The sequence below is a fragment of the Gallinula chloropus genome (genome assembly GCF_964237585.1).
Source record: "Gallinula chloropus genome assembly, chromosome: 5".
In the NCBI taxonomy this organism is placed as follows: Eukaryota; Metazoa; Chordata; class Aves; order Gruiformes; family Rallidae; genus Gallinula; species Gallinula chloropus.
The window spans coordinates 21,058,760-21,076,767 of record NC_140090.1 but is presented as its reverse complement, the minus strand read 5'-3'; the positions used below and the strand labels follow the sequence as shown (position 1 = coordinate 21,076,767).

The window sequence follows — 18,008 nt, the reverse complement described above, 5'->3', positions numbered from 1 at the left end:
CCACAGAAAAAAAGTAGCATCAATGTTCTGAATAGTCTTTGTCCACAGAAAGATTTAGAACCACTTTTGGAGAAAACTGCTAGTATGTCGGCCATGTGTCAGGCACCCTTTTATCCCCTAAGAATTTTAACTTTCCAAACGTGAAAGAAAACCATTCCTGGGATACTGTATAGGTAGGTAGTATGTAGATTTGATTGTTTAACGTACCTTAAGGTGAAGGATTCCTAAGCTTGACCTGGACATCTTCCTCTCAGTAGCATACAACGTGCCCTTCTGATTACGCAAAATTCTATTTCTAACTTCGTTTTTTCCCCTTGTACTCTTTCTCCCTGATGAGGACAGTCCCTTCTTAGATTCTTGAATTCTGGATTCATTCTGTTTCAAATAATGCTGGTTTTTAGAGATTTCAGCACCTCTCTGTAATCTGCTGCTATAGGACTGATGAATTACACCACAAAGCTTTTCATTAGCATTGTCTTTACAGCTGTCAGGCCAGAGAGAGAGAACTATCTCTCTGCAGCTATTTGTCATGAAATGGATTAAAATAAATTTATTCTTGAGGCCATTTGCCAGAGAATAGAACCTCAATGAAATAGTTAGTAAACACTTTCTTACAGTCTGTCCTTTTCTTGTGCATGTTTAAACACACAGACACGCACGCACGCTCCGTGATGAAACTCCTTTTCTTACATTTGGAGTTCTGACCTGCACATGGTATTTTTGTAAGCTTAATTGAATTGAACATTAATGATTAATCACCAACGCAGCTCTTTAGCAAATAAAACCTTTACCCCCTTCAATTTTAATATCTCTAGGAACACCAGTTTGTGAGCTTCTGGCCAGCAGTTTGATAGAAATAATGTACCAGAGGCAGAGTAATCTCAAATAATATTTTGCCATTCTGAACACACTCTTAAAATGATTTGCCATAGCACACACCAATGACCCATTTCAACTGAAGAGTGAAATAATCATCCTTTTAACTTGCAAAGCACACTTGATGACAAAAGAAATGTGAATGTGTATTATTTTTAATATTTTCCTCATAAACTATACTAATATGAGGAAGAAGGTTAAAATACTACTTTGAATACTTGTTTGCATAGTAACAGAGTACAATGTAGCTTTGATTTTCCCTGTAGATGCATATTTGTAAAATAGCTGGGGTTTTATCTCTACACAGCTGAGTACTTGGGTGGTTAGATGTGGTCCAATAACGCAGTTGTAATTTTTGAAATTCGTTGCAGAGCTGGGCTTTGTTGTTATTTTATTCCATGTCTTGTGTTCAGTAGCTTGTGAAATTTAGCAATTCCTGAATGTGACCCTTAGCAAACCTGTTATGAAATAGATGACTAATTCTGACTTAATACATTCTGTAAGGGACGTATATAAGATATATGTTCTGAAAGGCTATTGTTTTATTTCAAGCTCACTAGCAGCCTACGTGTTGAAGTCTACTTGAAAAAAATGATCCCTTTAGTGATTTTATTTTTCTTATTTTTTATTATTGGGTGAGTAGTATTAATCAGCTTTGAAGCTTAATATTTTATGAATGCAGATACTATTGAGGTATCATTACCTCCAAGAATATGCTGCAAACTCAGAAATTCCAGGTAAGGAGGGGTGGGAGGTAGAGAATGTGTCTTTTGAAAGGAATTTAAGCAGCCTAATAACTGGTGAAGAGGAGGATATCTGATTTTAACAAGATTAATATTTATTTCCACAGAGCTGATACTGGTTTAATACTAAATGTTAATTAGAACTTCAGGAACTGATCTCCCACTAGCTGCTGGAATTGGAAACATCATACGCAGCAACATGTCAGATAAATAGCTTGGGGCATAGGAGAGAAACAGCCAAAAGAACTTTGCTTCCCATCCAGCTCCATATCGTGTCCTGGGGTACTTTGCTATCAGGGCATGTTCCGTGCATTTTATGACCTTAGAAATATCAGAGTCACACAGCCTTTTCACTGACGATCTTTGAGCTTTTATATCTGTAAAGAAGAAAATAAACCTGAAAGCATTTACATGCAGCATTCTTTGGGAGAGGATTCATTCTGTTCAAAGGTTTAGCTACATCTTCAGGCTTGCTTTAGACTACTGACCCAAGTACTGAGTGTGGTATATCTACAGAAGAGCAGAGACCGGAAAGGCTGCGGAACACCCAGAGCCCAGTAAACAGAAACCTCCCTGGCCACGTTGTGAACCAGATATTCCCCACAGTTAGTGCATGTGACACAACCTATCTTTTCAGGTATCTGTAAGCCATAAATTTTAGCATATAGTCATAGCAGTTTTAACATATAGTCATAGCAGTTCATAGCAGTTAATAGCCCCATTCCTCTGGGGCATTCACCTTTTAAATATGGAGGGACTAAAGATGGTAGCATGACATCATACTCAACAATCTCATGTGGGAAGTAGTCGCACAGGACTTATCTAACAGACACTAGTCCAGAACAGTCATCAATGGGTTCTTAACAAATGTTAATGAAGTCCAGAAAATGTTCACAGAATCACAGATTGAGGATGGAAGGGGCCTGCTCAAGCTGGGTCACCTAGACCAGATTGTCCAGGACCATGTCTAGATGGCTTCTGAACATCTTCCAAGGATGGAGACTCCACAACTACCCTGGGCAATCTGTGTCAGTAACCTGCACAGTAAAAACGTGTTTCCCTGATTCTCAGCAGGAACATCCTGTGTTTCATTGTGTGCCCATTGCCTCAAGTCCTGTCCCTGGGCACTGCTGAAAAGAGCCTGGCTCTGTTGTCTTGCTTCAGGTATTTATTTATATACATTAATAAGATCCTCACATAGGTTTTGTACAGTCCTTTTGCTACTTACATTCAACAAAATATTTTTCTCCATAGGAGTCCCTGATCTCAGGAGTCAGTCTGTTCCAAAGTCTTAAGAGGTATTTCTCGACATCTGAATTAACAGCTCCTGCCTTAAAGAAAGCATGTTCAACAATGCTGACTTTCACTCCAAAATGCTGCATCTCTATCCTAAGAAGGAAAAAAACCACAATAACCATCCCTGACCACCCAATAATGGCATAACCATTAAATATAAGTAAGTTGAAAATCTGTCACATAAATGAGTATTTGAGACTTTGATTCTTATAATCAAATGTCAGAATAACTTTTAGATGTTCAAAGTAGCTTACTAGCAGTGTACCTGTCCTGTAAAAGTGTATCAGGCAATTAACTGTAAGGGAAAAAAGCAGCCTTAGATTCACAGCTTTCTGTGTGGTGTATGTTGGACCCATGCAAAGAATGCAGCAGCCAGCTGCATCTTAGTCATGCATTATCAAACTAAAACTCTCAAATACTCTTGCATCATTTTAGCTTCCAGCAGGAGCAGATTATTAAAGTGCCTCGGAAAAAAACCAAAAAGAGAGTAAAAATTTTCAACTAGATTAGAACTTTATTCTCAGTCATATTGTTCAATGGTTATGCTTAAGTGATCAAGTGTTAGTGTAATAAAGGGTAGCTGTTTTCTGGTAGCATGGTTCCCTCTGTGTAATTTTGAATTGGAATGCGATTTCTTGGGATGAAAATGGCCTCTTTGTCTTGCTGGGAAGCTCAGGTGACCCAGACAACTACATTCCAAAGTGTACAATGGAATAGACCACATGTACATTAGCCATTAGCTTCTATTACATATCCTTAAGGCATATACTTTCTTTATATAAGGATTCAAAATGGTTTGCAACAAACCATCCTAGTCCTTGTGAAGACAACTGACCAACATCCTCATATTTTCCTTTTCCACTTTAGGCAAGATTTCCAGAGAGAAAATGAGAGGGGCAAACACAGTCATTTTTTCTCAGCACATCTGGAATCTGTTCTTGGATTCATGCATGTATTTGTAGCTACTCACCGTAAGGTGTCAGAGAAAGCTTCCATGCCCCATTTGGATAGGCTGTAGCCACCCCCTGCAAAAGCCACGAGGCCTTTGGTGTTAATTAGATTGACTACTCTTCCCTCAGCTTTTTTCAGAAGTGGCAGAAGCTTGAGTGTGATTTCAATCAATCCCAGCAGACTGACATCCAGCACTGAGAGGAAGTCTTCAATCCTCAGCCATTCAGTGGGTGCTACAGGTGCTGTTCCTTCAGCATTGCTCACCAACCCAAAAAGTCCTAAGAGGATTACAAAATTATTTCAGTGTGTGGCAATGGCAATATCTTACCCTGGAGTTTCGTATGTAGCTTTGGGAACCAAGAACACAGTCTGCAAAAATTTCAGTGAGATGAATACAGTTGTCTGGGGTTTGCTTGGAAGATCTACTCTCTGAACCTGGAAAATCTTGCTGAAGGCCTGAGGCAATGACTCTAAAAGAGCACAAGTAAAATATTAAAGGAAAACTATTTTATTTGGAGGTACATTCCACCATACTGGGCTTTATTACCTGGATCCACTCAAGTTTGTGGACTCCGAAGGTTCTTGTGAAAATCAAGTAGTATACATAAAATTGGAGAGACTGATTTTTCTGGTTTGGGCTTAAGAACCCAACCATGTCTGAACCAGACATGCAGATTTATTCAACACTTCTAAAAATATTGGCTTAACCCTGTGTATTGATAATACTGCTTTACTACCTTATAAATTACTTGAGGACCTTTATCTAAATAGTGACGCTTTCAAGAGTTTGCTGAGGACAGCCTCTGCCTGATGGGAGAGGCTGAAAGTCCAGCATTCATAAAGAGTTTCTCAGACTGAAGTGACAGGATTAGCAGTGGCTACTCCGACTGAAAACGTGCGGCCTTCTGCCAGCTGGAAGGGCCTGAGGAGGTAAGTACTAATAATTATGTTGTCCTTGCCCTCATCCACTACATTCGATAATGATCTGGAGCTTTCATGCTGAGGCCAAGAGTGTTTGACAAGCTTTGAGGAGAGTCCTGTTGGTAGAAGAGAAATATTTGTTGTTTTATCTAGTTTGTTAATTAACAAGCCTACTGAATATATATATATATATAAGGCATATATAGGTATAAAGGCGTGTTACAGCTGGTAGTTGCAGGGCTGTGATCCCCTTTGGCAGCCCTTAACAATGTCTCATCCGCGCTATCGGTGCTGAGAACGAAATGTGCATTGTCACTGTTGAGTGTATTTACCGTGCAGACCTTTTCATCCCGCTTCACCAAAACCAACACTTGTCTTGTTTTTTAACTCCACTCCCAGGTATCCAAGGACAAACCTCTCCTCTTTTAGATAACTGCTCAGAGGTGTAGGTACAATAGCAGTAGTGACAGCTACTGATGTAGCAACTCTAAGAAAACTGGCTGAAATAGCAAATGTTTAACTATCAGAGTCAGTGCAGTGGTTACTGTGTGCATTGCAAAAGTCAGGCTTACCCAGCCATGCAAAAACACTCTTGGGCTTACTAGAGGAGGGCTGAAAAAGTTCCATTTTTAATTGGGTGGGCTGGATTTATTGTCAATAAAGTTCTTTCTGGTACCTTCCCCCCACTGAGATTCTTCAGCTGCAGCAAAAAAAGTCCAAAAACTCCATCTGGGGATTATCTAGTTTTAATCGACTGAGCAACTATGTTTTTAGGCACCTTTGTTGATGAAAGCGAGGGAAAGCCCAAAAGTGTTCCTGGAGAGAATCTCTTTGAACTGAGAAATGACAGAACTGAAGACTGAATGTGTTTCATCAGCAAGATGAAAAATGCCTCTGGGGAGACAGGAGAGGCAGCAGAACTTTCAGCTAGATCGGATTTGGTTACGTTGAATAATTTTTCTCAGAAATTTACACTTACCCTTGCCAGCTGTCTCTTCAGTCACAAACACCACAGCCCTGGCAATGCTGTTGGAGTCAGCTAAATTCAGATGCACTGTCTTCAGTGAGAGTGAGCAGCAGGACTGTAGCTCTTGGCGTCCTTTCTCTGTGGCACATGCAGCAATGACAGAAAATCCCCTTTTGTCAAGGCGTTTAGCCAGTGAGTTTCCAAGCCCAGTGTCACAGCCTGTTATGAAGACATGCTTTCCACTCAGGTGTCTCACTTGCTGACTGTCTCTGATGAGCCAGTAAATGATAAGAGAAAGTATGGAAGCCAGAATTGCTATGTGCAGTGAGTCTGAAAGTGAGAGCTACAAGCAAGCAAGTTAATGATCTAGAAATGCAATGAAGCAAATGTGGTCATCCAACCCCTCAACTTCCTCAGACACAATTCCCATAAGGGGCTATGTTTCTCTTTGCAGCCCTTCCAGCTCACTGTAAGTTATGGAGAGCAGAGGTGGAAGCTTTGGCACAATGTGATTGCAAACCATGAATAATATGTGCCTTGGCAAAACCTTCCCTATCCTCTTTTTCAATAGATTTCCAGTTTTCAAGCTTTGCTGACCAATCTTTCTAGTCAGCCCAGCCCTCCCGGGATGTTTCTAACTGACAGGAATGACTGCATTAGTTCTAATGGTAATGTCCGGCTTTTATTGTGGACACTGGTGATTATTTTTCCTAATACTGGAGAGAGGAATTCCTTTGGGAAGAAGGACAATTCTCTTTGACCTCCTGTATCCAAGCTGCTCTTGTAACCTGTTGCACAGAAGCGGTGTGACCCCAAGAACAACCGGAAAAGTCTAAGCTACAGTGATGGGTCTGATGACTAATTTGTTCTGTGACTTGTGGTGTGTGATGGTGAGTGACCTGTTCTCTGTCCCTTGGACAACGTAGACTTTAGGGCAGTGCTTGAGTCTTCTGTCTCCTTCCTCATTGCCTGTTTAGCACTGATACACAGCACATAGAATATATAATACAGGAATTGTGTTTGTATGTAAGAAAAATGGAGATATTGCTTTCAAAAAAACCCCAAATCTACTGGGGAGGATACTGTTTGCTTATTAAAATGTTGTGGTTTTTTTTAATGTAGAATATAGTTCTTGACATCAGAAATCTTTATGATCAATTACTGGGTTGTTTGGTTTGGGTTTTTTTGTAGTTTTAGTTTGTGCAAGAATGAAACCAAAATAATTAAACCCAGTATTTATGGGAAGACTGGCATGCATTGTCCAGACATCTTCTTAAAAAGAAATTTTCTTACTGGTGCTAACTGCTCACATAGCCTCTATTTACCTAAATTCAAAGGAATTTGTGATTATTTTTATGTCTTAAAAGTAATCCAAGAGGAAAGGGTCTTTCTTCTCTTATTCATAGGCATCTGAAGTTAAGCATTCATTTGGCTTGTTTCTGCATACCATCCTTGCTGCCTTAAGACATGAATATTAAAGGAAGTCTGGTAGCTAGAGACTGTCTGGTGGTCTTGTTTCTACTGAGTTCATGGATTAATTTGGATTTATTCTAGTTGTAAACTTTGCTGTCATTTTGCCAAGCAGGGAGGGAAGGAATCTCAGAATCTGATAGTGAATGAATGTTGGACTCTCATTAAATAATTAAATTGGTCACATAGCAGATAAATGATAACAAGTGACAACATTCATTGCCCCTTAATGATCTTATTTTACATAGTAGCTGTCAATATGGGCTTCTGAGCTACTGGGTGACACACTCTGATTTTAAACATCAGGCAAGTACATGCAGTTAAGAGTTTGCTTCTCCTTCCACTGCAATCTGTGGACAGAGATTGAATATTTGGGGCATTAGATTAGCTCATGGGCTGCACTGGTTATTTTAGCAGCCCATCTCACTGTTTTTTTGTTTTGAGGCTGATGTAATTGGCTCTCTAGTTCAATTATTTCACTTAGTTACTTGGCTTTTTTGCTGTCTACATCCCTGTTAAACCTGAGAAGGATTGTAGCATTCCTGAACGTGTGCACTTTGGAATCATCTTTGTAATGTTTCACTGAGTTGGTGACATTTATTTTCTGAGAGGACTCACTGAGTGTGCTCTGAAAAAACGTCATTAAAACTGTGTGAAAGAGCTCAGGCTAATTCAGGCTTCTGCACTGTAAAACGAAGTCTGAAAACAGGATGTTGCAGCTGCTGATCTTAGATACTCCCAGTCCATTTGCAAAGATGTGCCAGGCCATGACATTTCCTTCTACTGCTGGTTTAGAATTTGGAGCTGAGCTAGACACAGAGAGAGAAAGGAATTGCTTCCAGCAGGCTCTTGTAACCCCATGCTGATAAATCTGAGCTAGTGATATATCATTTATATCAGAGCTAGTGCTGTGATATATCATTTGAGGACTCAATTCACCTATTTCTCAATAAAAAATTAAATTAAATAATTAGAGATTTGGGGGAAAGATTAACCTGATTGTAAACAAGAACTGTAAATTGCACCTTCCTTGCTTGGCTGTGCTGTAGGGTGGGAGAAGTGGGCAGTGAGGTTGTGCTACTGGAAAGCAGGTTAAATTTGAAACTGGGCTCTGTGGAGATGTCCTGGAGTGGCCAGGATACCTACTTGGCTCCTGTAAAGGAAATGCCTGGGACTGCTCTGGTTAGTTAGTCCCTGTATTTAACAATAATTGGTACAGAACTGCTGTAAGACAAGGGGCCCCACAGCACTGTGTGGAGCCTCCACTGTTCTTCCCTCCCCTGTCAGCCCTGGGCCAATGTTCCTAAGCCTGTAATCCCTAACCACCTAGTTCTCCCCAAGTACCAGTGCTCCTTCTCTGATAATACATGGACATTTGGTGCTGAGCACCATGGTGCTGGACCCTCCTGCCAGTGTTTATTCTGCTAGATTATGTCATTCTACTGGAAGGAGTCTGGGGTCTGAATCAAAGGGTACAGTCTCAATTAAAGTTTTCTTCCAAGAAAGTTGTCTAATTCTGTGAATGTACAATCTTATACAAAATATTTCTCCTTTGATAATTGTGGAGCACTAAATAAAGCCACTTGTCTTCCAGGGGCATATCGATTTTGTAACAGCTGCCTGGAGTGTCAGAGTGTGTTTCCAGAGAAAATGTCAGCATGATATTTCAAGAGTATTGATATATCTTCATAAATATTGAATTCTGATTACTAATGTAGCCAGTAAATAGCTAAAGGCAAATTCTACTTTCCATTAAAACTCTGATATTTGCCTGGCAAATTGAGAACTCTTGGGATAGAGCTTGGCTTCTTATGCCTAGACAAATGCCATTATAAAAGCAATTGATTTTAGAGAAAAGCAGCATGACTTCTCTGAGAGCCCTTTAAGATCCTTAGAGGACTGCAAATTACAGCATCCCTCTGCTTCTCTGCTCTGAAGGAAACTGAAGCACACAGACCGTATTGAAGGGGGGATGTTACTGTTGTACTCCCACAGCAAGTTTGCTTTGGTAGTTATGCTGAAGAACCTCAGGTTGGGCTGAAGTTTGGGCTCTGGATTCCTTCAGCCACCACTGTGCAGGCAGTGCAAACCTCCAGAAGTCAGTGATCTGCAGTGGGTTAGAGTGACCTGCCAGGCATGCGGAAGAAGAGCTGTCAAAGGGAAATTCAGGGACTGGGGTTTTACAAAAATCAGCACTCATGTAGCACTCAGGGAAAGGTTTAGATGTATTAGACAGCACTCTGACAGATTACCCAACAGTTCTCCAGATTCTAGGAAGTACAATCTTTAATAATTAGTCATACTTCCAAAGCTACAAACCCCCTGCTCCTCAGTTAACAAATTGAACAAATATGCCAGCACAAACAAATCATATTTCCTACCCTTAGGTGAGCTATTCCTTTACATGCTGGGCTTTGCATTTTTGTTTAATGGAAAAGAAGTATTTTTTTATATGCTATGGAAAAATGTCATGGTGATAATTCAGTTTGGCGGTCAACAGCTTACTTTAACATCTTCATTAATGTGTCACCTCAAAAGAAATAATCTCCAAACTCTCCTACTCAGCGTTTTGCAGGAAGATAAATGTAGTGTGGTACAACGGGGGAGCTTGTTTCTCTGCATGATCGTATCTTTCCTTGTATGGCTTGTGCTTCAGATTTTTTACCATAGCATCAGTAAAAGATTAAAGGAAACAAAACCCTCTAAACTCTTAGGTGACTGACCCAATAAATCAAAATAAAGGACTAGAGAAAGAGTCCGGACGTTGGGAAGACCATTTCTGAGTTAGCATTTTATTCATACCCTGTAGGTGCTTAGGTAAGCAGCAATTGTTAAAATCACTTCAGAAGGGAAGGGACTGCATGCTCTCTTGTCTGTGCACTCAAAACCAAGTGCTTAATTTGTTCTCTTAGCTATTCTGCAAATGCCTTTAATGGGTACTGCACAGTATAACAGTAGACATGAGTTCTGTTGTGCTTGTACTCACATTCTCAGGAGACATCCTCAAGCTCAGTCTACCTCCAGGTGCTCATGAATTGTCCTTGCCAGTTATTTTCAGTGTCAGAATATTGAAACTGCTCAAGTCAAACTCATAAGCTTGTGCACCAAGACCCGCATGGTGATAGTTTCCAGAAAAATCTTGCTGTAAATTCTGTGCCTGGTGGTGTTTTCTGATCACTATACATCATCTGACAGGCACTGCCCCTCTCCCTGCTGGAGATGGTGACTTGTGCTGTGATCCTTCTACCTTAGGGACTTGTTATTAATCTTCTATATATGCTCCGCGCCTGCCTGTCCTACCTACGTTGTATAAGCATCGCTGCCTATATATAGTAGTCTAAACAGCCTGGGGCGCTGTCAGGACTCATTAGAAGAACTAATCTACTCAGCTGGGAAGGACTTATCTGTGCTTTGTCTGGAAAGCAGCAGGAGGCTTTCCACTGGTTTTAAAGGGCTGTGTTCAGACCTTCCCTGCATGTGAGCAAGTTGTTAGTGATCTTTTCAGATACATGCTTGTGTGTGAAAACTTCCAGGGATGAGGTTATTTTTTTCTAGTCTAGGGGCAGCTTTTTGTGACTAGAAATAAATCAACTGCCTGAGTAACTAGGCAACGTTTTTCAAATAAAAGCTCAAATTCTACAAACTAAGCAAACTGAAGCTCTACAGATTGGATGGGGAAAGGCTCTAATGTGTTACTGCTAGCTTGCTTGTTTGTTTGCTCCCTGGCCCAGAGTCTGCTGGGCACTTGTGATGCAGCTCAGAGTGCTATTGCGCAAAGGTGTAAGCACAACTCCTCTTCCCCCACTCTCTGTGCCTCCCCATCTCCCCGTTCACAGTGCTGTGTAGTGGCTGGTGCTGCAGGAAGCAAGGAGGCTTGGGCAAAGACATTTCTCAATGGCAGAAGGAATTAATATGTTTGAAACTGAATGAGAAGGAAATTAAAACTGGGGAAACCAAGCAAGGTGATAGGATGGAGCTGGAAGTGACCTGGCCTGTCTAGTTGAGCAGACCATGTCAATGATGACCTCTGTCCGACTGCATAGGGAACATGCAAGGGAACATAATGGAAGAGAAACAGAATAAGGAATATGTGAGCTCCATATGTAGCTTTCTGTTAGAGAGCTTGGCATCAGCCTGTCTTTCATCTGCAGAAAGAAGCCCTTGACTATCTATTTCCCATTGACGGCTTAGGTGTATTTCATAACGAGATCACTGACTCCTATAAAGGATGTGGAAAAATTACCTTGCTTGAAGCTAACACTGGGGAAGGAAAAGGAGTTTGCAAGTGAAAAGCCAGAAGCCAACATTATTCCTGCTGGACAAATGGAGGTTTTGAAGCACACTTTTGTGGGCTGGCTCTCATATGCCAACTGGAGGCAGGTCCTGGGGGTGCTGTGCCCCAGAACATTCTGACCTGGTGGAAGCTGTGGGTCTTCTTCTAAACAAGTCACTTCTAGTCCCTAAATATTCACTTGCCTTATACAGTCTTGTGAGCTGGACAAGTTTTGGAAGCCATATCAGAGCACCTTTTGTTCATTTCCAGAAGTGACTGGCTTTTATTGCTGGCATCTGAGTAAGTGAGGCATCTGGTTCCAGGAGAGTAAGTGCCAGAAGAATCTGGCCGTCCATACAGTAAGAAGTGATACACTGAGCAGCTGATAATATTCCTGTGTTTCTAATTCAAATAATACGTTCACGGCTCGTGTGCCTTGTCCCAAGTTCTGTTTGTCTTTTCCTTTGAATATTAACCTCCACAGTGCTAGGGTCTCTCAGCCACTGACAGCATCCTTGTGGTCTGACAGAGACTGCATTAAACAAGCCAAACAGTAATTTCTAAAAATGCAAAGTAGGTGATGTCATTTCATACTTTCCTTGTTTCACTTTTGGGTGAGTAATCTTGCACTGATAAAAGTAGAAGAGATGTTTTGAAAGCTCTAAAGAAACTAAATTGAAAACCAGCACTAGTTGGATAGCTATCAGGTAACTTGCTCCTTAGCTTCATCAGATCACAGCAAATTCACTGTCATGGGAAGGCATTTGTTTCATCACTGAGTAGTTTCCATGGCAGTGGAAAGTGACTTCCTGAGAAATGCCTAGTTATGGACTCAACATAGGGTCTCGGTAGTTCTCAAGCACATTGCCATGATTAATTCCAGGCACTTGTGTCTGGAACTGAACAAGAACAGCTCCCCTCCACAGGAATTACTCAGCATCTCACAAAATACAGGGCTATGATTTTTATGTTAAGAAATAACTCCTAGACTTGAAAACTCAGACTTGTATTTTTTTAATAAAGAAAACTAAGCTACTTAGCTCTTCATTACCTTAATTGCAGGTATTGGGTCCCTGTGATTGGACCCACAGTCTGCCTTTGTAGCTGTAGTTCCTTTAGCACAGAGGGGTATAGAGCTGGACTGTAGAGATCTTCAAGATTTAGCATGCTGCCCAGGGTAAATGCATTACGTAAGTGCTGCAGAGTCCTGTGAGTGGGAATGGATGTGAATCCAGCTTAACAACTTTGCTTTCTCACTGGTTAGGAGTGTACCAAGGAAAGACAGTTTCCTTGACCTGAAAACTGAATAGGGCTGACTGCTGAAGAAAGCAGTATCAGGAAGAAGATTTTCCACCGTCTTTCCTAGTTTATATTGCTAGAGTTGATTCTCCCAGAGGAAGGCCCTGTTTCCATTCCCTTGTCTACCTGAGATGACCAGACTCTTCCTGCTGTAGGGACTTAAAGCCATGTTCCCTGCTTTCTTGGGATATTTTTGTCTTTCTTTGTGAAAGCTGGAATGTTCAGGTGTTCTCAAAATGAGCATCACAGTACTTTCTGAAAGCTTAATAGTTCCTCTTTTTTATCCTTTGCTTTGCACTTAAAAAAATGAAAAAAAATAAGGTTTTAATAGTAGCAGATACTGGAGAAATAAATGTATTTCTTGCATTTATAGGGAGTGCGTGTGTGTTTCTTGCATAGTTTATATCATGTTGATAAAAAGAATAGCTCTTACAGAATCACCCTTGCCTGTGATGGGGGATATATTGGCAAATATTTACTTTGCATGGGAAGCTGCAAGCTCTGCTCTGTTCCGCAGAAGCAGGAAATCTTGTATAGCTACTGGCATTCTTGAGAGGGGATTCCAAAACAACGTAGCATCCTGCCCAACTACATAATGGGCATGTGGGTGGAGGCTTGTTAGGGCATGCTCCATGCACTGAACAACAGGTGAAATGTCCTTGTTGAGAAAGGTCTTGGACAGCTTTTCTTTCTTTGCTGCATCTGTAAAGCTCAAAAAGATATCATTTAGTGACAGTCAGGCAGAGGAGACTTTTACCTCTTCCCCCCACACCCATCTGTGCAATATCACTAAGGAATTAGTATTTTTTGTTTCTCCATACACAAGAAATTGTAGCAGTTTCTGAAGATGAAGTCCCCATCCAAAATGACCACATGATGTTGTTGAGCCCAAGAATGGTCTACTTTCCCTTAATTGTGGAACAGTGGCAGAAGTGGACCAGTACAGTCTGAGGACAGACAACCAGCATTGACAGTAGCTCAGAATAAACGTAACGATGTAAGAGGCAAAGGCAAATAGAAATGCTGTAGTTGTAATTAGACTCTTGTAGTAAAGAAATCGCTTTGTGGAAAGTTGTGAAACATGATTGGAAAGAAGAAGTTTGAGAGACGAGGAAGTCCAAAGATCAAAAGACAAGCAGCCCCTATTCAGGCAGGCTTAGCAAGTGCTGTCAGACAGGTTCTGAATGGCTTCAACACCACCAGGGCTAGCAGAAGCAAAAGGAATTGATCCCTATTTGATTACCAAATAAATAAATAGTAATGACGTAAAAACACATCGAGCACATTGATTACATCATCAGATAAAAGGTTTTCTGTTTGAGAGTTTGCTCAAAAGCTTCATGCCAACATAAATAATTAATCTTTAACTAAGTTTAATAAAGCTTCTCAGAAGCAGTCTTTTGTGCAGATAGTCCTATTGTGATGCAGATGCATTTGAAGAGTAACTTTTCACATCTAAGGCTTTACAGAAAGTCAGAATGAGTAGAAGATATTATGCTACTTTGCAAGGCATTCTTAGCAAGAAATGCACTGCTGCTTTTCACACAAATGTCTGGAAATTGCCTCACCTTTCTGAACATAGTTGTCTCCATACTGCTTTTTGATATCAAGGGGAAGCTTATTCCAAATAACCTCCTTCTCTTTGATAATCTTTGCTGGATTTGTTAATCCTGTTTTGAACAGTCCAGGTCGAATGCAACAAACTTTAACTCCAAAAGCTTTCATATCTCTCCTGCAAAGACAACCCAATGATTTAATTGCAGTAGCCATTCTGTGGGATTCTTTTCTGTACTGACACTTCTATTTCTGTCTTTACATGGCATACCAGTGAACAAGTACCATGGGATTTGTTTGTGGTTGAAAGAGGGATGAACACTCTTACCTGCTTCACAAAGTGAGAATATGCATGGACAGTGACTGCAGTAGCTGACATAGTGTATTTCACATCCTAGTTCACCTTGCTGTAGCTTATTATCTCACTTGTCTGTAAAACTGGCTAGCTAACTAAATGCAAGTTTGTAAAGCAATTTTGTGTGTCTTAGGGAATTCTTTCGGCATCTGGCCAATGCTCCAGATTGGTACAGTTCCTTCTGGATCCATCTTGTATCTGTCAACCTTGTGTGAGTGTCCTGGTATCTAAACTGCCACTATATATTTAGGTACGACAATCACTCCCTGTTTATGTTCCAAGAAGCAGCCATGGTGATGCCCAGGGTCATTTTGCAATGTTTTCTGGATGGTGATGCTGTATTTTTCTATGTTTTCTGGAGCCATGGTGATGCCCAGGGTTATTTTGCTATGTCCTCTGGATCTCTCTAATGATTGATATAGTTAAGAAAAGATATTTTGGAGAACAAAGCTTAGACAAAAGTTACTATTGCATGATAACTCATAGTATGTATGGATGGGTGAATGCTGGAAGTCTCCAGGTGCACTTTCAGTTAGGAAAATTGTGTTCATCTTGCAATGACATCTCAGTTCCTTTGAGTGGAGCTTCTGCAATAAGGCCTCTGTGCACACTAAGGGAGGTTATATAAGAGTACCGACTACGCTACAGTGATACTTGAGGACAGCTTGTGTGCCCAACAGGCTTTGTCCCTTTTCTTCAAAAATGGCATAATCTGTGCTGAGCAAAAGCACTATGAAGAATAATTGTGCAAAGTGTGCAAAGTGTGCTTGTAAATCAGCTGCTATTCTGCACATGCCAGTTTTAAGTTAGTAAATGAGCCTTAGGAAAAAGAAGAGTGGTCTTGCCTTACAGCGAACATCGTACCTTAAGCTGTCATTAAATCCTTCTACCCCAAACTTTGAAGGAAAATAGCCTCCACCACTGAATGCTAGGCGACCTCCAACACTGGATACATTTACTATCCTTCCCTTTGCTTTTTTTATCAAGGGAAGCATATTTATTGTAACATTTATGAGTCCAATTAAATTGACTTCAATTGGTTCTCTAAAGTGCTCAATATCCAACCAGTCTGTAGGACCTGATGGCCCCATAATCCCAGCGTTATTGACAAGTCCCCAGAGACCTGCAGAGAAAAAAAAGAAGGAAATCAAAAAGCAAATTTTACCTCATGTGTCAGATGAATTGAATGGGGTGAGACTTTAAAGAAAATCTGTGAGGGATTAAGTGGGCAATGAAGATTTGGAGGAACAGCTTGATCATGTCCTACAGTATTCACCTTTATTGTCAGTGTCCAGGTTTTATCACCATGCTTTCCATCTCTCTGTCTTCACCCTGCCACTGCATTTTGGTGTTGATTTTTTTGTGGAAGAAAGAGCAGTAGAGGCAGGTCAGGTACGGCAAAGAGGGAACTATATTGGGTGACAGGAACCGAAAGGAATAGATGTGGCCCTTGGTGCAGGTAGAGTGTCCCGAGACACAGATAAGTGTGCCCTGGTTCTGAGATAGATGAGGTCCCAGGACAATAAAAACCAGGTCTTTTTAGTTAAAAAAAAAAAACAAACCCAAAAAGGAAACCTTCTGAAAGGTTTGATAACAACATTTGAACTGTGACAGAAGGCTTTTGCAGTTCTTTTGCCCCCTGCAATGTTTTTGTTGTAGCAGAGAACTTGTACCTCACATTGGCTGACATACCTCAACTGGAAATGTTTTAAATAAAAGCAAGTTGGCAAGTTATAAGCAATTTTATGAAGAGATGAAAGGTCAAATGGAGATTGGAATTTAGCATTAAGTATAATTGGTACTGTGGCACATTATGGTAGACTGATTTAGGACTCAAAGGTAGTGGAATCCAGCCCACAGGATCTAGAGCCTTTATGAACTCTACTGCAAGATGACTCCTACTATAATCAATTAATTATCAATAGCAGCAGAGGCAGCATCTTGTCTTGCACAACTTGTTAAGTCAGGTGATACGGGCTTTTTCAATTTTTTAGATGGTCCAACAAAGTGTTATTCAGATTTATTCAATAGAGTTCATATATATTTTTTGCTTTCGATAGAATAAGTGATTAGCTACAAGTCATTTGTTGCATGTATTCAATTTTTAAAGTAAGAGCTCTTAAAGTTTGTTAAGTGGAATTTATTTAGTTTGCTCTCTAACCAGGTAACATAACATGGGAGGTGTTGAGCCATGGTGCCATAACCCAGATATGCATGTGAGTGCAAACACTCCCAACAAAGGTTCCAGGAGCTGGATTCTTGTTCTGACAATGATGTATCGATAAGCCTGACTTTATGAACACATTCCCAAGTATTTGCCTGCCACTAACTAGATGTGTAAAGTATCCCTCTAGTCAGATTTCCTTCCACATTTTCGGAAGGTGATAGAACATCCTCACTCACTTATCAGATGACACTTAAAATAAGCTGTGAACATAGCATGGTATTTATAGGAAAACTCTATTGCTGTGGGATTTTTTTTTTTTTGCTTTGGTGGTTTTATGTGGTTGGGTTTGTTTGGCTGTTGGTTTTGGTTTCTTTTAAGAGAGATATGCTGGTACTCACCTTCTGACTGAACTTCAGCTTCGACCCACGCAGCCACTTTCTTAACTCTGTCTGAATCTCTCACATCTAGCAGCACTGTCTGAAGCTGCTTTGAGGTCACAGCTTTTAGTTCTCTGGCTCCTGTTTCAGTCAGACAGCTGGCAAAAACACGGAATCCTTTTTTATCAAAAATCTTCGCTGCCCTGTTTCCAAAACCTGTGTCACATCCAGTAATGAATACATATTTTCCAGTGAGATTTGGAACCTTCATCCTGTCTCTTGCCCTCCAATGCCACCACAGAGAGATGATGCCAAGAAAGAGTAATGTGTATAAAAGCATTTTTAATGAAGTCTTCTGGACACGTTCTCCTGAAGCAAAAAAGAAAAGCTGCTGGTTTTTAAGGGACAGTTTTTTGGTTGGGTTTTTTTTTTTGAGTTGTCAAACTGCATCTATTCAGAGCAGCAGACACAATTCAGAGCAGTGTCCTCTTTGTCCCCAAATGAACAGTCCTTCCCTGAGCACAAATGAGAACTCGAGATACATTGTAATAAGGTTACAAAGACTAATGCATATTAGGTTACTGCTGTCAGTTCAGTAAGCTCCCATCAAACATACCCGGGAGAAACACCGACTAGAAAGGAGTAGCACAAATGAAATACTTGCATGAAAACCAACAGAAATGTCTGAATTTAGTGTCAGTTCATAGAAAATTAAAGAGTTAAACCAGGGCCTGTTGGCAACAAAAGGTCGGGCAAGAT

General features: G+C 40.6%; 1 protein-coding gene across 1 annotated transcript; it reads right to left on the bottom strand.

The window, feature by feature from the left end:
- Positions 1–1,745: 1,745 nt before the first annotated feature.
- DHRS9 (dehydrogenase/reductase 9) lies at positions 1,746–17,589 on the bottom strand (the record flags this gene model as incomplete). The annotated part of the gene is made up of 9 exons (XM_084264541.1): positions 1,746–1,996; positions 2,848–3,008; positions 3,886–4,144; positions 5,767–6,097; positions 10,211–10,238; positions 13,276–13,498; positions 14,365–14,528; positions 15,570–15,828; positions 17,271–17,589. The coding sequence occupies 9 exons, from the start codon at positions 17,587–17,589 to the stop codon at positions 1,746–1,748; spliced, it is 1,995 nt and encodes a 664-aa protein (XP_084120667.1).
- Between the last annotated feature and the right edge of the window lie 419 nt (positions 17,590–18,008).